Genomic DNA, 22,697 nt, shown 5'->3' with positions numbered 1-22,697 from the left:
CATTCGCCTGCAAGAGGACCTCCTCTGGACAGGAGATCTGCTGCGTAATTGACTTTGCCCGGTAGGTGAACCGCACGCAGAGAGGCTAAACGCGGTTGTGCCCAAAGCAACAGCCGTGTTACCATCCGGTGAAGACCGGGGGACCGCAAGCCGCCCTGGCGGTTGATATACGCCACTACCGTGGTGTTGTCTGACCGCACTAACACGTGCTTGCCTAGAAGCACTGGCAAGAAGTGCCGAAGGGCGAGGTCCTCCGCTCTGAGTTCCAGAGCATTGATGTGGGCCGACCTCCAGGGTCCTGACCACACTCCGCGAGTCCCCAACCCTGGTTGGAAGCGTTGGTCGTAATAACCTCCCTTCGGAAGATGGGACCCAAGCGTACGCCCTGGTGGATGTTCGACTGAACTTTCCACCAGCGCAGTGCTTCCCAGCAGGTTCGGGATACCCTCAACCTGCGGTGTTTGTCTCTCCGCGGATGCAACGCGAAGGCATTGAACCAGGCCTGCAGAGGTCTCTGGTGTAGTAAGCCCAAAGGAAGGGCTTGCGAGGCGGCAGCCATCAACCCCAGCATGCGCTGACACAGCTCCATGCTGACTGTTTCTCTCAACCTGAATAGGGAGAGACACCGCTCCAGCGAGGCAACTCTTTGTGTCGACAGGGTCGCTTCCATGGACACAGAGTCCAGATGCAGACCCAAGAATTCGGTCTGTTGGCTCGGCACGAGGCGGCTCTTTTCTGAATTGACCTTCAGACCTAGCCGGTGAAGATGGTTTGTAACCATCACTGTGTGCTGTGCCAACTGCTCCTTTGACTGCGCGCAGACGAGCCAGTCGTCCAGATAGTTCAGCAGTCCGACGCCTTGAGCCCGCAAGGGAGCTAAAATGGCATCCATACACTTCGAAAAGGTTCGAGGAGCTAGAGACAGGCCGAATGGCAGGACACAAAACTCGTAGACCCTGCTCTGAAATGCGAATCGTAGGTACTTCCTGTGACCCGGACAGATGGGAACGTGAAAGTATGCATCTGTGAGGTCTATGGTGGTAAACCAGTCGCCCTGCCGGACAGACTGGACAATGTGCCTGTGCGTAAGCATCTTGAACGACAACACCCGTAGGTATTTGTTCAGTAGTCGCAGATCTAAAATAGGGCGGAGCCCGTCGCCCTTTTTTGGCACTAGGAAGTACTTGGAGTAGAACCCCTGGTCGGTCAGAGCAGGGTCTACTAGTTGAATGGCACGCTTCTTGAGCAATGCCTGTATTTCCGCATTTAGAGCTGAGGACTGAACCGAGTCCTTCACTGCAGTTACCACCGCTCCCCTGAAGGGGGGGGGGGGGGGTTTAACCGGAACTGAAGGGTGTACCCGGTGAGTATAGTTTTGCGCACCCAGATGTCGTTGGTGCATTGTTGCCAAAACAGGAACTGTGGAACAGTGTAGGGGTGGGTTAACGGCTGCCGGGGTTTCTCAGGGCTGCTTAGGCTGCGCTCGCTCACGAGGGGCCTGGCCAGAGCCACGAGGACGTGGTCTGCCACCTCCTTCTAGGGCGCCACCCTCCGCGCTGAGGTCTTGCAAACGCGGGTTGGCTGCGTGCTGAAACCCCCAAAGGGGCGGTTTTACTGCCCTGTGGGTGCGCTTGCTGCTGCGGCGGTGCCCTGTGCCACTGGCGCTCCTGTGGCCACCTTGGCTGGAAGGGTTTGCTTGGCCACATCTTTGCCAACTGCTGCGACGCCTCATGCGCCTTGACAGAGCGTTGCAGCATCTCCTCAACCGCTGGGCCAAACGTGTGCCCCGGGGATATAGGAGCATCTAGCAATGGGGCCTTATCAGGCTCCTGTACCCTGGCCTGCGAGAGCCAGAGCTGCCTTCTTGCCACCACAAGAGTAGCAATGCTCCTGCCCAGCTTCACCAAAAGTTGCGCAACTCAGGCAGATCACGAATCAGCACCGCCTGGTAGACCGTCAGGAGGCTGGCCACGTTAGACAGCCTAACTGCCTCTGTAGCCGCGGCATACCCCTTTTTCAGGTGGGCCTCCGTAATCCTACACTGCCTGTTAGGGCAGGAGGGGTCCTTAGCCAGCCCCGATAATGTCGGTGCCTTTACTAGTGCGGCGAATGCAGCGCCCACTGGCGGAAAGGACGCTAACCCAGCTTCGCTCACCCCGTGCATGGTGAAGGCCGAAGCCTTGCGAGAAGTTGCAGGGGCGGAGGCCGGGGCCCCCCAGGTGGACTGCACCTCCTAATAAAATCCGGGAATGCCGGGAGCATCCTGGACTGAAGGGGCGGAGCCGATGGCAACTCAAATAGAGAGCGTTGTGTTGGCTCTAACGCAGGCCAGTCCACACCTAAGTGACGGGCTGCCCTCTCCACCACTGACCACATAGGGTCATTAGTATCCAGCACTTGAGGGTCATCCTGCCCAGAGTGCTGGGATGCCACCTCAGGCTCCGTGCTCTCTTCAAAGAGCGGATCTGCGTTAGATGCGTCCCTTGAGACAGCATCGGTGTCCCACTCTACTTCCTGGGGTTGGCCGTGAGGCACTAGTGGAGGAACCATCGGCTGACTAGCGGTGGATCCGGTTGCTAGCTCTGGGGCCCGAGGCGCCACATTCGCTAGGGTCATGAGGAGGGATTGCTGTCCCATCATGAGCTCCATGAACTGTGACATCTTGGAGGTGAGCTCAGCCACTCCAGATGTGTCCTGATAACGCCTGCCCCTTCGAGGGGAGCGAGAGTGCCTTCTCCGGCGAGGTGATCGAGATCTCGATCGAGACTCCCGACGGGGGCTCGCCCCGCGAGAGGAGGGTCTGCGGGAACGTTCCCGAGTACGCCTGGCTGGAGACCTCTGACCAGCTGTAAGCTGGGAGGATGGGCTCCGAGGGAGCTGAGACGTCACCGGCCGCGTCACAACAGATGACAGTGGGGCCGAGATGGTGTGGGACGAGCCCGAGGATGGGGAACGACCTCCAACCGCCTTCCTAGCTCTCTGGTGAAGGGTGCGCGTCTGAAACCCCGCACATAGCTGGCAGTATGCCCTATCTGTCAGGGCAGATGCGGCATGGTCTGGCCCCAAGCATGCGACGCAGTCCTCATGTGGGTCACTGGCAGGCAACTTGGCCTGGCAGGTCACGCAGCAGTGGAACCCAGACATGGTGTGTAGCCTTCGCAAGCACTGACGAGCAGTAGCGAGCGAGGATCACCGATGTGTGTGCGTAGAACGCCGAAGCGTCTAGCACTGACGTCGAGCACCGGAGTGTGTGCGTCGAGCACCGCTGCGTCAAACGCCGAGGTGCGTGCATCGAACGCCGAAGCGTCGGGCACCAAGCGTCGAGCACCTGAAGTGCGTGCGTCGAGCGCCGCCGCGTCAAGCGCCGAGGTGCGTGCGTCGAGCGTCGAGGGTGCGTGCGTCGAGCGTCGAGGGTGCGGGCGTCGAGTGACGAGGGTGCGTGCGTCGAGCGACGAGGGTGCGTGCGTCGAGCGACGAGGGTGCGTGCGTCGAGCGACGAGGATGCGTGCGTCGAGCGCCGAAGCGTCGAGCACCGAGCGTCAAAGGAACGTGCACCGAGCGTCGAGCACCAAGCGCTGATGGAACGTGCACTGAGCGTCGAGCACCGAGAGCCGAAGCGTCAAGCGTCGAGCACTGAGCCCCAAGTGCAGAAGTACTAAGCACCACGCGCCGAAGCGCTGCACCAAGCGTAGAAGCGCTGACACCAAAAGCGCCGGAGCGCGAGTACCGAGCGTGGAACGCTAGCACAGACGCCTATGCATCAGCTGACCCGCCAAGCGGAAACGCTAAGTGCTGGTACAGTGTCTGATGCCGTGCAATACCTACCTGATGGTGCTGGGGAATTACCACATTGGTGGTCAACTTCCTCTGTAGAGTGAAAGGGAAAAAATGTTTTGTTTTTTTTGAGGGGTTTTTTTTGGACGCTGCAGCAATAATACAAAGTAAGAGGGTGTAGTACAATTACCACGTGGCGGGAAACGCGCCGCGGTGGAGAGGAACACTGCAGAGCAGACTACACGCACACGCACGGTCTAGCCTAAGCTAGACCGAGGATGCAGATATGTGCGTGGGCCAAGGCCAACGCAACACACGTCCGAACAAAAAATATATATATACACAATATATATATAACAATATATATACACACAATAGTATACAAAAAACCCAAACACAATAATAATAATAAGAAGAAACAGAGGAAAGACGGAGAGACCACGAAGCGAGAAGGAATATATAAAGTAAACAATATATATCCAAAAAATAATAATAATAATAACAATAATCACTGAAATAAACTCAGAGAAGGGGATAAACCAGCTTCTCAAGCCTAAGCTTATGGAGTACAATCAGTGTACAGCTCTAAGTCCTACCGCTACTGAGGCTGAAGGCAAAAGAGGAAGTGACTCTCCGTGCGTTGCGTATAGTAAGCTGCCAGGGGGGCGGGCTTACACGGCAGCTTGCGCAGAGGCCTATCGGCAGCTTTGACATAAAGCTCAGCCAATCCCTACTGCCTGACAGCAATGTCCCATACCTTGATGGTTATTTTCGACTTGAAAGGGAACGCTTTTTAAACTGCAACTCTGGCTCTCTGGCCGTGCATCCAGAACCCCGCACTACAGCAAAGCAGCGCAATTTTTTTTTTCCTTATGGTGAGTTTCATTGGATGTTATTTTTTTGTGCTTTTTTTAAATCACTGTCCGATTAATTAAGTTTGATAAATTTGACATACTAAGGTAAAAGTACACACTGCAGAGCAGTATATTAAGGTCCAATATAACTGTTTTAACACTAGAACGGCCGAGATTTCGGACTACATCCACCACACCCGCAAAATGTGCGGCTCCATTTTAAAACGGCTTCGATATGAAAGTGAAAAACAAACAATAGGATACAACGTAATATTTTTATTTATGGACATCTTACACAACATTTTCAGAGCAGAAACACCGTATTTACATTGAAAATTTAACTTTTTTTTTCTTACTTTTTTCAAAAAGAGCACATATACACAAACATGAAAAACTGAAATAAAATAAACTTTACGCAATAAACTTCTGTGTAAACAGGTGTAGAAAGCTGTATGCACATATAAAAACATAAATAACTACTTATAAAAATAGCATAAAACAAAATTATATCATAACGTATGCAAAGTGAAAGCGCATTGAGTGAAACAGAGTTCAAAGGCTCTGTCTGTCTGTTTAGAGTTCTATTACAGCTTTCTAAGTACAATCTACGCAGAAAACACGCGGGCGCAGACATCAAAAGTTCTGTTTTTGTTGCATTTAGCAACCTGGCATTGTCTCCGTGTGACAGTGGGCGCAGCGCAGGCTGAAGATTGAGGGGCATTTGCCAGCCGGCTTTCGTGTCTCTTATCAAAATGTTTCTGCCATAGCTCCAGGGCTAGCTGCAAAATGAAGTCCCTCAGAGTGATTGTGTTGCCGGTGCACTCCTTGTACAAAGCGTTGATGGCTGCCAGGTCCAAAACATTATAAAAAACAGCCAGAGGCTACCTGCGAGTACCACCTTTGACAGAATACAGCCATGCCATTTGATACAGTATATCCCACGCCGTACTTCGTTGCATTGTAAAACAGTCTCTGGCTTTCGTTTAGCATCAATCCCGATGGTCACTGGTAGAGCTTAGAATACACAGATTTTTTGCGGGGTTTTTTTTGCACCGTCACATTCAGGGTGGCACAGTCATTCTGCCTGAGAAATGTAGTGTAAATAATATATGAAGTGTAGAATGACTTTCATCAGTGTTTCAAGCACTCAACAGGATTAAAATACGTTATTTCACAATGACGTTTTTATTACAAAGCCCAGACTAAATTGTCGGCTATATTGTATTGATTTCAATACGCCGCATAAACTGCGGGTCTGGCGGCTGAAGCAAGTGCTTATAACTTATTAATTTTTACGATTCTGCAGCTGAAACACTGTATGGGTATTTAATTCAAATATTTTGCACGAGATACTCACATACGCAGAGATATTTAAATTTGAATTGCAAAAGCCGTTCAAAAAGCGGCTATGGCAGTGCTAGTGTTAAAAACACAAGAAAATGTAAGTGATGCACTTTAACAAGTTGTCCTAGCATATACTTTCTTTAAAGGTACTTACAAGTGAAAGAGTTAATTGTGTAATATTAAAATACTTCCTTAGGGTATGACGATAATTACATTTTTGAAAGAAGTAAACATTTGACAAGAAGTGATTTAAACTACACAAAAATATAAATGATACTAACAAAAAGACGTTTTTAAAACCTGTATTTTTGTGTCAGCGAGTACGTGTCTATGTAACAGTTAAACAGAGTGGCCTGATCATGATATGGGGGTGTTTTAGCAGTGCAGAGACTAGAGATTTGATTGAAAAGTGAATGAATGCAGCCATGTATCAAAACATTCTACAACGTAATGATGTGAAAACGTAATGATGCCATGTGTTTGTAAGGCTGATTGGCAGAAACCTTATCTTCCAACATGACAATGACCAAAAGTATATGAAGGAGTCAACTCTGGAATTCTTGAAGGAGATATGACGTTTTATTTTTCCTGATATACCACAGATAGGGACTAATTGTGAAAGTGAGGATTAAAGACTTTCATGGAGGGAGAGCTATCCAAACTGTAATACAGTATACAAAGTGTCAGCGACTGCGTGTCTATCATGTAACGCAGCCACCATGTTAACTGGTACAGATGCCCATAATAAATCATGCAATTGCTCTAAAGCACATTACGTGTGCTCTTCTATTATCCATTCTGTATAAATTAAAAGTTTACAGCTTAGCCCACTTTCCCACGTGTAGATTTGATTAAAAACGACGAAAACAGTATTTTGTATATAAAGAGGTGTTCGTACTCATCTCCCCATTTATTGGAAAAGTTCAAAATCACAGAGCAAATGTACAGTGGCTTTATAACTTAGTTCAAGTGTGCCTACATAATCACCTAAATAACTTAAATAACACTTAAATACACCCTAACACTAGAACCGCCATGTGGGTCAGTTTGACCCATTTTGCATTTAAAATGTTAATTACTCTTCCATTGTAAATCGTATGTGTATGTCTGTTTTTGACTTTTCCTAAATATATGAATTAAATATCCGGACGGCGTTTGATAGCCAGAATCCCTAAAATGATAAAGTTATAAACAGTTCTACCTAGAACCGTCACGTGGGTCAATGTGACCCATGCATTACAATACATTTTTTTTGATATAACGTAAGATATTCTATTTTTTATAACTGCAGCAAACGACATGCCTCCTCCTCTTAGCACACTTTTTTTTTATTTCAAGCCTTTCTTTGTTTGTAGACAGACTACGAGACAGATTGCTATGATTGTGGATTTGTCAAGATGCCAACCCAGTGTAAGCCTAGTTGCTTATTTTTCAATGTACCTGGGAGACAACAATCCTTGGTTTTGTTCCACAAATGCAACAGGGAATATATCAGTAGGAAATATTTAATCTTGAAAGCAGTCATTTTGATTGAAATGACAGGTAGGATAACAACTTGTGTGCCTAATATGAAACATATGTTATATATTCTTTTTTTATATTACTTTTAGAAAAAAAAACATTTTGGTTTTTACTGGTTTGTATGTACCAGTTTACACGTTTACACAATAGTGTTCAATGGAACTGCGTCTGTGTTTACAACACAGCTCCTGCAGGCACAGTCAGCGGACGTGTACGCTCCTTCTTAGAGTAATGCAGCCGTCATACCAGAAGTAGTGTTATGTATTCTTTTTACAGTATGTAGTATTAGAAACAATGATTTCAATTTTATAGTTTTGTGTGTACATATACCCTTTTACACCTGTATACGTGTATATGTACATACCTGTATCTTTTGAAATGTGTATTTTATTATATTTTTTCACTGTTTGTAGTCATGCTGTATATGCGCTCATTTTAAAAAGTAAAGCCTTTTATGTCTAATTTTCCATTTAAATACAGTGTTTCTGTGATGCAAATGTTAGATATGATGTTCGTGAATACAACTTTTCAGTTGTATCCAATAGTATGTCTTTCATTTTCATAATAAAGCAGTTTAAAAATGTATGGGCCAAAGTGACCGACGTGGCAGTTCTAGGTAGTTCGAAAATCCGGCGGTTCTAGTGTTAACTGTATTGTGATATTCTGCAACCTCTGTAACTCGCCCTGGATAAGGGCACCCGCTAAGCAAATAAATAATAATAATAACAAATACTGTACATGCTTTCATATGACAGGAAGTACTTTTTTTAATAGAAGTAAACGTTTGTTGTGTGATTTTAAGTACACACAAATATAAATTATACTATCAAAAAGATGTTTTGAAAACATTTATTTTTGCTAAAAACACATTGCATATGCAAATACAGCGATCGATCTCCTGAAGATTAAATTCAATTGCATAACATTAAAAATACTTTGAACATAAATTTACTTTACACTTCGATATTAAACGACAAATGTCACAGTTTTTAAACAAAAAATAGTTTTTGTAGTAAAAAGAAAGACCCAAAAAACTCTTTGCAGTATCTCTCGCTTCTTGAAAAAAACAATGGCGTCCTGTAAGCTTTACAGAGACTCCAACGAAAGTCCCCTTTAAATTTAGAATTTCGCGCATGCTCAAAAAGGCAAGAGGCTACTTATTTTCCAGGCTACTTATTTTCAGTGACCACTGCAAGTGCCCTGGCCTACAGCAGGGGAAACAAGGCAATCCATCTTTGATGAGGGGCCAACCTCCTCTCCCATAACCCCCTCCCCAGTTCACACAGATTTCCTCCATGAGATCCAATCCTCCTGGGACCATTCGGCAACAGCTGCTGAGGCAAACAAGTTGGGCCAGTTGCCTAATTTGTCTCTGCTGTCCAAGGACGCTGCCTGCCCTAACAAGCAATGCCAGGTTTCTGAGGTGATCCTCAAGAAGGCCTACTCAGCCGGGGCATTCACCACACGGTTAGGGAACTACAACAGTATCCTGGTAGCCTATCAGTCGCGGCTGCTGCGGTCCCTTTCCATAAGCCACAACAGCTGGACGAACTGCACCTGGTGAACAAAAACCTGCTCCGGTTGTCTAAGCTCAACGGACAGGCTGTAGGCACAAACCTGGCTGTGCAGGTAGCTGCCCACAGGCAGCTTTGGCTTTCACAGGCATGTCTGCCTGACGGAAACAAAGCACCGATGTTGGACACCCCGATCACTCCAGGACATACGTTCGGTTCCGTGGTGGATGGCATGCTGCAGCGCTCTCATCGTGCACAGGAATCCACTAAGGAGTTGGTTCGCCTGCTTCCCAAGCGACCACCTCCGATACGTAAACCAGCAACAAACTGGTGCCCTAAGGCCCAGCAGCCTCAAAGAACAGCACAGCTGGCTGCTCCTGCTGTCAGAGGTAATTTCGGGGCCGGCCTGCAGCTGAGTGCCACGGAGGTCATAATAGGTAACGCAGCAACCCTAGAAATTTGCTGCCACAGGCCCAGGCCCCTTCTCAGGGAGCCAGCTGGACTATTGGTGTCAGACCAGCTATTCTCTTTAATTCAAGTACAGTCCCCCTCCCTTTCATGGCGTGACTACAACATCAGTCACGGACCCACAGGAGACACTGTGGTGTCTCAGGAGGTGGTAGCTCTGCTGCAAAAACAGGCTATTTGCATGATAAACCCCCTCCAGTTGGATCCTCGACCTCAGAAAGGTCAACCTGTATCTTAGCCAAAGGTTCAAAATGTTGACAATGCAACAGCTGTTGCAGTCTATCAAGCCAGGTGACTGGTTCACCACGGTGGACTTAAAAGACACCTATTTCCATAAAACCAGTGCATAGGAAGTACCTCCGGTTCATCTTTCAGGGAACAGCGTATGAGTTTGGTGTCTTGCCATTTGGCTTCTCCCTAGCTCCATGTGCCATCTCGAAGTGCATGGAAACTATTTTGGTCCCATTGAGACGCAAAGGCATCAGAGTACTGAGTTATCTGGAAAACTGGCTAATCTGTGCCGAGTTTCCAGCACAGGCAGAGGCCCACACGGAACTTATCACCGGCCATCCCCATCGGTTGGGCCTTACGGTGAATCATGTGAAGAGTGAGCTGACACCTTCCCAGACAGCCTCCTATCTGAGTGTGCTTGGACACTGAGTCCATGCTGGCCACTCTGTCGGACGGAAGAGTGCACAGAATAGCTGCCTGCTTGGAGCGCTTTCAGCTCAACAGAGCATTAACGGTAGTGACATACCAGAAACTTCTGGGCCTGATGGCAGCGGGTTCCCAAACCCTCCTATTGGGTCTCCTGCACATCAGACCTGGGATAAATACAGTTATAAATATGGTTTGTGAAAAGTAGCTATTATTTGAAAATAAATACATATCGCTGAAAGTAACTATTATTTGAAAATAATTAACTACAAATTTGTAAATAATTGAAAATAATTAAATACAGACTGCAGAAAGTAACTATTATTTGAAAAAAATTAAATATGGTTTGCAGAAAGCAATTCTTACTTGAAAATATTTAAATATGAGTAAAGTAGCTGAAATACATTGAAATACTTTAAACTCTTCATAAATATGCAACTGTAACATACAGCAGCCTAATTATTATCCTGCATTCTAAGCAGGTTAAGCCTTGTCCTTGTTAACCACTCAATTATCTTTTGGAAAATGCTCTATTTCAATTAGATTTAATTTGATCAACTAATTGAAATATTTGAATATTTTATTTCAGTGGGTAAATATTTGAAAACAATGAAATATATTTAACCACTGGTTTAGTGGCCTGTTTTGAAGTTATTGAATTGAACATGTTTAGCATTTTCATCATTAGAAATCCTTCTTAACCACTATGTGGTAATTGCAATACTTGGTACATAATTATACATTTAGGGTAATAATTAGGTTTTAATTTTTAATTATTCATTAACTATTTGGGAATAGCTGAAGATATATTACAGTATTCACCCCCCTTGGAGTTTTCCACATTTTGTAGTGTTACAACCTGGAATTAAAATGGATTTAATTAGGATTTTTTGTCTACACAAAATAGTCCATAATGTTGAAGCGGGGGAAAAAATCTACATATTTTTCAAAATTATTTACAAATAAAAAACTGAAAAGTCTTGATTGCATAAGTATTCACCTCCTTGGCTGTGACACCCCTAAATAAGCTCTGTTACAACCAATTGCCTTCAGAAGTCACATAATTAGTTGAATGGAGTCCACCTGTGTGCAATTAAAGTGTCACATGATCTCAGATTAAATACACCTGTTTCTGGAAGGCCCCAGAGTTTGTTAGAGAGCATATCTAAACAAACAACATCATGAAGACCAAGGAGCTATCAAAACAAGTCTGGGATAAAGTTCTGGAGAAGCACCAATCAGGGTTGGGTTATAAAAAAATATCCCAAACTTTGAACATCCCCCAGAGCACCGTTAAATCCATTATTAAAAAATGGAAAGAATATGGCACAACCCTGACTCTGCCTAGAGAAGGCCGTCCACCAAAACTCAGTGACCAGGTAAGGAGGGCATTAGTCAGAGAAGCAACCAAGAGGCCAATGGTAACTCTGAAGGAGCTGGAGAGATCCACAGCTGAGATGGGAGAAACCGTCCCTGGGACAACTATAACCCAGACACTCCACAAAGCTGGGCTTTATGGAAGAGTGGCGAGAAGAAAGCCATTGCTGAAAAAAACCCATATCAAATCCCGTTTGGATTTTGCCAAAAGGCATGTGGGAGACACAGCAGACATGTGGAAAAAGGTTCTCTGGTCTGATGAGACCAAAATTGAACTTTTTGGCCTTAGCGCAAAACGCTATGTGTGGCGCAAAGCCAACACTGCTCATCACCCTGAGAACACCATCCCCACGGTGAAGCATGGTGGTGGCAGCATCATGTTATGGGGATGCTTTTCATCGGCAGGGACTAGGAAACTGGTCAGGATTGAGAGCAAGATGGATTGAGCCAAATACAGGGAAATTAGAGGAAAACCTGTTTCAGTCTGCAAGAGACCTGGGACTGGGGCAGAGGTTCACCTTCCAGCAGGACAATGACAATGGCCTAAACAATGGCCTAAACAAACAGCCAAAGCTACACTGGAGAGGTTTAAAAACAAGAACCTGAATGTCTTAGAATGGCCCAGTCAAAGCCCAGACCTCAATACGATTGAGAATCTGCGGCAAGACTTGAAAATTGCTGTTCACCAACGGTCCCCATCCAACTTGACAGAGCTTGAGCAATTTTGCCAAGAAGAATGGGCAAAAATTGCAGGATCCAGATGTGCAAAGCTGGTAGAGACTTACCCAAAAAGACTCACAGCTGTAATTGCTGCAAAAGGTGCTTCTACCAAGTATTGACTCAGGGGGGTGAATACTTATGCAACCAACAAATGTATTTTTTTTTTGTTTAATTAACTTGTGTCACAATAAAAAATATTTTGCACCTTCAAAGTGTTAAGTATGTTGTGTAAATCAAATGGTAAAAATCCCAATTAAATCCATTTTAATTCCAGGTTGTAACACTACAAAATGTGGAAAAGTCCAAGGGGGGTGAATACTTATGCAAGGCACTGTATATAGATATATAATTTTTTTTTTTCAAATAACTTACATATATTTAAATATTTTCAAATAATATTTGACTTTGTGCAATTAATATTTGAATATTTAAAAACAAAATTGATTTATTCAAGCATATGGATTTAAATATTTCAACTATTTGAAATAGTTGGTGTTTACAAATAAAATATCAAATACAACTATATTTGTCCCAGGTGTACTGCGCATGCACCCTTTACAGGGCTGGTTCAACAGCAGGGTCCTTCCAGTTAAGCCATGACTGCTTATTGACAGTGTCCCATCTCTGTTTAAGGGCACTCTCTTGGTGGAAACATCCAGCACATTTACGCCTAGACGTAGGACTGGGCAGTGTCACCAGAAGGGAAGTTGTCACCACGGACATATCCAGCCTGGGCTGGGGTGCTGTGTGGAATGGCTGGGGTGTACAAGGTGTGTGGAACCCCCCATGGAAGGGTATCCACATCAGTGTTTTAGAGCTGCAGACAGTTTATCTGGCCTTGCAGGAGGTTCAAGGGAGACTTGTGCTTGTCCACACAGACAACACAATAGTCTACATCAACCACCAGGGCGGCCTGCAGTTGCCCAGTCTCCATTGTGTGGCCCACAAGCTTTTGCTGTGGGTGCACGAGAACCTCCTCTCAATGCGGGTAGTTCATCTGCCCGGGGTGACAAACTGGGCGGCGGACCTCCTCTCAAGAGCAGTCCCCAGCAGTTCAGAGTGGAGGCTTCACCCCAAGGTGGTGAGCATCATATGGGAGAGATATGGGAAAGCAGAGATACTCTGGTTCTCCATAATAGGAGGCAGGGAACCGCTGGGAATAGATGCCTTGGCACATCTGATTTTCACAAAAGTAGTATTTGTAATATTGGTAAATTAAGTAAATCCTTAAAGTTTTTTTGGCCATAGTTGAGGGTTTAACAGTGTTTAATTACTTGGATATTTGTTTATAACTATGGGCCCAATTTATATTGCAAAATATATTCTATGCTTGGATATTCGCTATGCTTTAATAAGCAATAGTTCATTGCCATTGAGAGTTAAAAAAAAAACAAAAAAAAAACTAATTATTTCTGTAAAATGAATATGAAACTCCCCATTCAGAAACCTCCTGAAATAATTACAGTACAGATTCTGTATCTTTAATATAATGTACAGTACTGTAAATAGCCAACATAGAGGGCTGGTTTGCACATTTCACAATGAAAAGACCTTAGAAGAATGTCATTGTACACAGCATGACAATTATGGTGGCTGTTCAGATAACAAAGCTGTAGCATCTTTTCAAACTATGCTGTATCAGGTAACTAGGCAAACGGCATGCTGTCACAGGTGTACCTGTACCCTCAGGTGCTGCATCTCCTCAGTCAGAGCATGCCTCTCCTTCAGCAGCTGATTCTGCTTGTTCAGCAATTCCATCACATGCTGAGCGCTCAACTGGCAATGCTGATCTAGCTGTCCTAGTCTGTAATGGAAGAAACAATTCCAGCAGTTAGTTTTACAGGTAGCAGCCCCCACATTTGACCATGAATGAGCCAGGATAGCAATCTGAAAAGGATTAATTAATAAACATGAAAAATACTATTTTAAACAATACTTCACCAGACATGTCACGTCTCACTTTTTTCCCCAAATGTGGATGTTCTGTCCTTAGCTTTCTGCAGTACTCTCCCACACACACACACACACACACACACACACACACACACACTCTTTTATACTGGACCTTCAATTCTATTTCTGAAATGCTTCAAGAAATCTGGGCTCAGTGGACAATGGGAGATTTCTGGGTATAAGTAAGTTGGTCTCTAAATAAGGCATGTCCTGCGTAATGATTAAAGCAGGGTTAGTCATGACCAGGGATCCTAGGAATTTGTTGTGGGAAAAACACAGATTTTCTATTTTTTTGGAGAATTAAAATTTTACACTTGAGGGTTATTTTGTTTGTTTGATAACTAAATCAATACAGTTATACATAATCATCAACTTTACATAAACATACTTGTTCAATAAAACTGCTTCTGGTGTACAGAGATCAAGGTTGAACAAGAATTTATTTTATCTGAGAATTTTGTTTCTTTTATTGTGGAAAACTAGAATCCCTGGTCATGACCCATCTCACAATAACTATTAGATAGATAGATAGATAGATAGATAGATAGATAGATATAAATAATCAGTCTTCAGAAACCCATCATGCAAAACTAGCAACCTTGTTTATCATATATTTTGTCAAAAACTTAACATAATAAAATATGTAGGAGAGACAGGTACAGCATTATATAAAAGAATGCAGAATCACCTCTCAAGCATAAGAAAAAAAAGTAAATAAACCAATGATTCAACACTTTCCAAAAAATAAACATAACATAAATGACCTCAAATTTGTAGTTGTAGAAGAAACAAAATGAGATAATGTACAATATAAAGAATAAAGGAAGAATATACTAAATACCGTGATGCATGAAGGTTTAAATATAAATGAATAGTAGATTGTTACATCATTAACTATGTAGCACAAGACATCACAAGCACATTAATATATTTACAGTGCCTTGCGAAAGTATTCGGCCCCCTTGAACTTTGCGACCTTTTGCCACATTTCAGGCTTCAAACATAAAGATATGAAACTGTAATTTTTTGTGAAGAATCAACAACAAGTGGGACACAATCATGAAGTGGAACGAAATTTATTGGATATTTCAAACTTTTTTAACAAATAAAAAACTGAAAAATTGGGCGTGCAAAATTATTCAGCCCCTTTACTTTCAGTGCAGCAAACTCTCTCCAGAAGTTCAGTGAGGATCTCTGAATGATCCAATGTTGACCTAAATGACTAATGATGATAAATAGAATCCACCTGTGTGTAATCAAGTCTCCGTATAAATGCACCTGCACTGTGATAGTCTCAGAGGTCCGTTTAAAGCGCAGAGAGCATCATGAAGAACAAGGAACACACCAGGCAGGTCCGAGATACTGTTGTGGAGAAGTTTAAAGCCGGATTTGGATACAAAAAGATTTCCCAAGCTTTAAACATCCCAAGGAGCACTGTGCAAGCGATAATATTGAAATGGAAGGAGTATCAGACCACTGCAAATCTACCAAGACCTGGCCGTCCCTCTAAACTTTCAGCTCATACAAGGAGAAGACTGATCAGAGATGCAGCCAAGAGGCCCATGATCACTCTGGATGAACTGCAGAGATCTACAGCTGAGGTGGGAGACTCTGTCCATAGGACAACAATCAGTCGTATACTGCACAAATCTGGCCTTTATGGAAGAGTGGCAAGAAGAAAGCCATTTCTTAAAGATATCCATAAAAAGTGTCGTTTACAGTTTGCCACAAGCCACCTGGGAGACACACCAAACATGTGGAAGAAGGTGCTCTGGTCAGATGAAACCAAAATCGAACTTTTTGGCAACAATGCAAAACGTTATGTTTGGCGTAAAAGCAACACAGCTCATCACCCTGAACACACCATCCCCACTGTCAAACATGGTGGTGGCAGCATCATGGTTTGGGCCTGCTTTTCTTCAGCAGGGACAGGGAAGATGGTTAAAATTGATGGGAAGATGGATGGAGCCAAATACAGGACCATTCTGGAAGAAAACCTGATGGAGTCTGCAAAAGACCTGAGACTGGGATGGAGATTTGTCTTCCAACAAGACAATGATCCAAAACATAAAGCAAAATCTACAATGGAATGGTTCACAAATAAACATATCCAGGTGTTAGAATGGCCAAGTCAAAGTCCAGACCTGAATCCAATCGAGAATCTGTGGAAAGAACTGAAAACTGCTGTTCACAAATGCTCTCCATCCAACCTCACTGAGCTCGAGCTGTTTTGCAAGGAGGAATGGGCAAAAATTTCAGTCTCTCGATGTGCAAAACTGATAGAGACATACCCCAAGCGACTTACAGCTGTAATCGCAGCAAAAGGTGGCGCTACAAAGTATTAACTTAAGGGGGCTGAATAATTTTGCACGCCCAATTTTTCAGTTTTTTATTTGTTAAAAAAGTTTGAAATATCCAATAAATTTTGTTCCACTTCATGATTGTGTCCCACTTGTTGTTGATTCTTCACAAAAAATTACAGTTTCATATCTTTATGTTTGAAGCCTGAAATGTGGCAAAAGGTCGCAAAGTTCAAGGGGGCCGAATACTTTCGCAAGGCACTGTAAATATAAATAAATTAGTGTTGTTACCATGGCATCCTACATACATTATAGTGACAATAGCTGAAAAGCAGCTGCAGCCACATGTTGAAAATGTACCTAGCAATGTTAAAGATACAACACAATTTCATTCAATTTCAAGATTAAACTTCCAGAGAATACTATTTATATTTGAAAATAACATTTCCATGCAGAATGATGACACAGCAATAGGCTGAAATGTTTGAATTATGGACACATGGTGAAGAATCTCTTTTCCAGTTTCATAAAATAATATCCACCCTAACATTTCAGTGGATCTATGGTGGACAGAATCTGAAATTGTATTCTTAGCCCTTTACTACGTGACTTTTTCTAAATATCAAAATATTTAGATATCCCTTTGTAAACTTATGAACATAATGTAAATGCAAATTAAGTGGAGGGAGTTGCCCTGGAAACAGACTGGCTCATTTTTGGAGGGTTGTTGATATACCATTATCAAAACAAAAACACAATACTGTACTAAGTGTAAAATAGTGACAGCAATTGACTAGAATGAAGCGTCCTTTTTTTTAGTGCTCTATGCAGTACAGGGTTAAATACCTTGGTGAAACTTGATAAAGGATCTATTCAAATACATCTTTTCTCAAAACCCACTGATATGCATCAGCACCTAAATGTGTCTTCTGCACATCCTATCCATACTAAAAGAGCCATCACTGAAGGACTAGGTATAAGGATACAAATAATCTATTCTACTGAAAATGACTAAAAAACAGAGAAAATAATTGAAATAAATCTTACATAAAGAGGACATAAAGAACAGATTATTGAAAGAGAATTTTTTAAAAGTTGACAAACTCAATAGAAATGAACTACGTGAGTAAAATAAAAGAGAACATAAGGTTTAAAAAGTACCATTAATTATTACATAATCTTGAAATCAGTGAGAAAATTGTTTGGAGGCACTTATGTATACTTCATAATTCAGAAAAAAAAAAAATGCAAAACCGCTGGTAGTTGCATTTAGAAGGGATGCAAATGCAGCTGACATTTTGGTCCACAATAAACATAAAAGGATCATAGACACATTAGAGGACATTAAAACCTGTTTATTTTCAAACATTTCTGTTTCAAGTTAATGTATTGGGAACCGACCGTACAGGTTTTTTCTTTCATAGTACAGAATTATAAAAATAAAAATGCACTTTCAACAGAGTGCATAAAATATTTATTAGGTCGCCTACAATGATGTGTAGGGTGGGTTACTGCAAACCAATCTATTTTTTATCTACTTATGGCCAAACTATGAGACTTGCATCACAGATAACAACTTGTTGTATCTTGGTTAAAAGTAAAAAAAAAAAAAAGAGACAAGTTTTTAAAAAAGACAAAAAATAAATTAATATTCACCGTTATATAGTTATTCAAATGTAATTCTTAGTTTATTCATGCCTGCTTTCTGTTCACATAGGGGTTTGGTTGTGATATGTCATCATCACACATTTCAAGAGATGAAAACATAAATCATGGTAATTTATGCAAATTAAGCTCACACAAAATAAATGAAAAAAAACACATTTGTTTACAGGACATTTGGATGTAGTTTTCTGTTGTCAGTATGTTCAAATAATACCAGTACACTACACTAGATGTCCCGTTCCACTTTCAACATTGTAGAGTCTAGGAAAGTTTAACTCCACAAGAAACACCAGTAGTCTTGTGCATGCTCATTATGTAGAAGATCCCTTCCATAGTGAAGTCAAATCCTAGTTTTTGCAGTTGGTTTACTCTAGTATAAGACAATCCATATATATGTCAATTTGTATTTACTATTCTATGTATGACAATAAAATTGTTTCAGGTTCCCAACGTGTGGTCTGTGACTAACTCCCAGCTGGTGTCCCTGAACAATGATGCTACTGCATGTAGCCACCCTCTTACACCTGCTAGCTTCACAGCATACGAGTGTCCCAACAAACAAGCTCCAATCACTAAAATGTAACCAAAGACAGGAACATTGAAGATTTAAAGATTATACATTTTTTATTTTATACTGTTCACGTTCAGTGGGATTCCAAATCTTATCGTCCAATAACATAATATAGTACAGGTTGATAAATAAACTTCACCAAGGGTATCATTGGTTCAGACCAAAGCATAGTTCAGACCAAAGGCAGCATACCTTTATTAAAAATAATAATATAATTGAAAAATCCAAGACCGTAAAAAAAAAAAACACTAGTCATACAATAACTGTAAATAGAGTTTGCATTGAGTGAAATTCTGACTTTCCATATAATATATATATAATTTAATTTTATCCACTCGGAAGACTTCTGTCTCCTAGTACACTCAATGAGCGTTGTAGTCATCTCTTGATTAATTGAATCCACAAATTAACCAACTAACTCCCAAAGTACAACTATGGGACATACCATCCTAGAGTTATGTTTCTGTAGAGTTACTTGGTGCTGAAAGAATTAAAATTGAATAAAACAATTCTGATGAAAAACTAAATATTTCAGTGTCTTTCACAATAAATTACATGCAAAGTACTGTCATGACAGTATCATAAAGTCAGAAGAAATCAGCTGGTTTCTGCATAAACATATGGTGGCAAAGCTCCATTACATATCCAATGTGAATTGATAATGCAGTGAATAGAGTATTTACTGAACTCCTGGAAATACTCTTTCCCACACACTGAGCGAAGCACACTCCAGGGCCTAGACCAGCTGACGTGTGTCAGGGCATTCTAACCTCCGGAAGAAGCTGCAGCTGTTTAATGAGGAACCCAGGAACTACTTAGCAACAAAAGCTTAAACCAACACTGAAACCTTTCATATTAAGAATAGCATTTTGGTTTGTAAACTTTGTATTATCACAGACACAAACATATTGGAAAATATACACTGACTGGCCACTTTATTAGGAATGAATGGTTTGAAGAGCAAGACAGACTTCAGGCATCTTCCATAGCCACCACAATCCAAGCATGTTTGGGATGAACTTGAATGATGCATTGATTATCACCATCATCTGCCTACCTCTCTGTGCCAACTCTGTGAAACATACTAATAGCCCTTTAAAAAGTTGTAATCTTGTTAACTGACTTCATAATGATTACCTTGTAGAAATACAAGACATTTTAAAAATGATTAGGTATTTCAGGGGTGGTAGTTTGCATGCTTTTATGTTAACCAGACTGACTGTCAAGCAGTAGTACACGGTAATAACATAGTCTGATGTATGTAGGTCTTGCAGTTTTCTACTTGAATCATGCTCAGAACATGCTGGCTTCTAGGTTAAGTCACCGTGATGGCAGAGATTATCACACAGGGTTTAATGGAGAGAAGACGGGGACAAATCTGTATAAAAAAAGAAACACAGTAGGGAAAGAGGAAGGGAAGCCTCCCAGCTTAGGCTGCAGGGGTTGACAGATGCCTTGTACATACTGGCTCTATTACCAGGGCAGAGGCTGTGCCGTCTGTGAACTGGGAGTGTTTATACTGCTCCCCACAATTGTGAGTTGGGCCATGCTGGACACAAGCTCTGGTAAGACCGGCAGGCTGGCAACATTTCTCATGCCAGCCTGCGGGATCAGCTGGCTCGACTGGAGGCTCCTGCTGGCTGCACACTGTCATGTAAACACAGCTTGGTGCTGCCAGCTCGCTGCACTGGCCTAGGTCAGTCAGCAGCCTCGCCACAGGAAGGCTCTGAGGGTGAGGGCAGAGTGCACGCTCTATGCTGTACAGCAAATTACAGTAAATAAAAATGTAATATATATAAAAAAAAGCTTCAGAGCTAACTTTATGGTTAATTGCACTTCAGAAAATATTGTTTCAAAGTTGTATTCTTTTTCAAAAGTACTTGTTTCCCCAATGATAATGGACAGCTAATCTGTTTTTATAAAATTATCTCTTTTTTATCAGCTGACTCAGTAAGCCCTTTTGACTGTCCAGTCTGGAACAGTTTCATGAATTTTAAACTGTACTTAAATATCATGAGTTAAAGTTTATGGACATAGTACAAAATCATATTAAATTAACACCATTTGTTAGGGTTATACCCTTAAAAAAGTGTGGTCTTGCACACATTAATGCATCGTTTAAGGAGTTACCTTATAAGCCTTTAGTGAAAATATCAGCACTGTAAGTTTCCTGTATGGCTATTACCATAACAAAAACACCATTTAAAAAAAAGGCAACCCCATTTTTATTTTTTATTTAGCAGGTTTCAAAGGAAGAGGAAGCTTGATCTTTAAACCTTAAACTACCATTGGGCAATGTAAACCAACTTCACTGTTCTACAAAGTACAGTATGTCTTCTGGTACAGTGCAAGACGGCTAGACTAAAAAAATAGTATAACAATTGAGCATACATGTGAGACACGACAGATTCAAATAACAAAAATTGATAAAGGAAATAAAAAAATAATAATAAACAATTTTACACAGACAATTATCTTGTCCCAGTTACCCCAAAAAAATGATGGGAGTACATCCACTGGAGGATAGTGCTATATGCCATTCTGTTGAATGTTTTTTTCAGCACCTCTCTTTTTTCCACTGATTGAGTATTTTCCAATGCTACAGAAAACCCGCCGGGAATCTATTCGTTAGTTTATTCTGACGCTTTCGTTTTGGCAGATTATGTATTGATCTAAGAATCCGTGTACACAGTGATGGATAATTTAAACTTCCACCAGTTTGCTTTCCATCTGCTTTGGAATGGTCAATACATCTATCCGACAGTACTAAAAGAGTGACAGGACTTCAGATCATAAGCGCAACTACCATGTCCCCCTCAAAATTCAGGATGTCCCATTTTGAACAAACAGCGCTTAGGAAAGCTGCTGAAATGAATCTGTGTCGAATTTATAAACTGTACATACAAATGTACAGTTTGAATAAGTGGTTATGAATAAGTGGTTAAACTTTCAGTTTACCTTTTTAATTACAATACGACCCCACTATTCAGGCTGTACTGACTTCCACAAACACAGGTGTACATAAAGCACTTTAATTGACATTGGGAATGAAAACACGGTATTTTAGATAAACATATTTATATGTATTTTCTGGTTACGTTACAATGAGGGCATTTGTATTTTACACCAGGAAGAAGTTGTAAAAAAGAGGCTAGCATTTGCTGTTGGTTTATAACTTTTATATTGCTGTTGGTTTATAACTTTTATATTCTTATCAGGAAAAAGATAAAAGTAAAATAATGGTAAATGTATTTTTATTATAATTCAAGTAACTGATTTAACTGTGACACTTTGTATATTTTTAAAAAAAAAATTGCTACAATCTTTACAACTTGCTGCCATAAACTGTTTAGAGCAACCAAATCGTATACTGTTAAGGTCTACTTAAATACTGCAATTTATAAATGTTTACTTGTAAAAAAGGTTGAAGAGTTGTATTTTATTTACAGTAGTCGTTGACAAGGACAGAAGAAACATTGCCTTGCGCTCCGGGGACATGGGGGAAATCTACAGTAGCACTCCCAGAATGTTACTGTGTTTGTGTGTTAGAAGCTTGAGAATGATTATTGAAAATGGCCCAAAAATGAATATCTGATTTTTTTTGTAAATTGTCAGCGGCACCACATGCTACAATCAGCTTGTTACACAAATGCAACTAACTATAGGGGAGCTGCTTTGTTATTAAAAGTGTGTGTGAGAGAGAGACAGGAATTTATTGAAATAATATTAATATGCATGATTTTTGGGAGTAATGGTTAGGGCTCTGGACTCTTGACCGGAGGGTCGTGGGTTCAATCCCAGATGGGGGACACTGCTGCTGTACCCTTGAGCAAGGTACTTTACCTAGATTGCTCCAGTAAAAACCCAACTGTATAAATGGGTAATTGTATGTAAAACAAAACAACAAAAAAAATAGTGATATCTGTATAATGTGATATCTTGTAACAATTGTCCGAACCTAACAGCGCTCTGGAAGAAG

At 41.9% G+C, this 22,697-nt stretch overlaps 1 protein-coding gene across 2 annotated transcripts in view; it reads right to left on the bottom strand.

The window, feature by feature from the left end:
- The window catches only part of LOC117410903 (serologically defined colon cancer antigen 8 homolog), a 139,609-nt gene that overhangs the window by 6,596 nt on the left and 110,316 nt on the right, over positions 1–22,697 (bottom strand). Inside the window, exon 17 of one of the 2 annotated variants that reach the window (XM_034017842.3) lies at positions 13,907–14,033. In XM_034017842.3, coding sequence (XP_033873733.2) covers positions 13,907–14,033 — 127 coding nt within the window. The remainder of the gene's footprint in view (positions 1–13,906; positions 14,034–22,697) is intronic. The other variant, XM_034017843.3, reaches the window with a different exon arrangement.

This window comes from Acipenser ruthenus, chromosome 6, assembly GCF_902713425.1.
Source record: "Acipenser ruthenus chromosome 6, fAciRut3.2 maternal haplotype, whole genome shotgun sequence".
Lineage (NCBI taxonomy): Eukaryota > Metazoa > Chordata > Actinopteri > Acipenseriformes > Acipenseridae > Acipenser > Acipenser ruthenus.
This window is presented reverse-complemented; position numbering and strand designations above follow the sequence as displayed.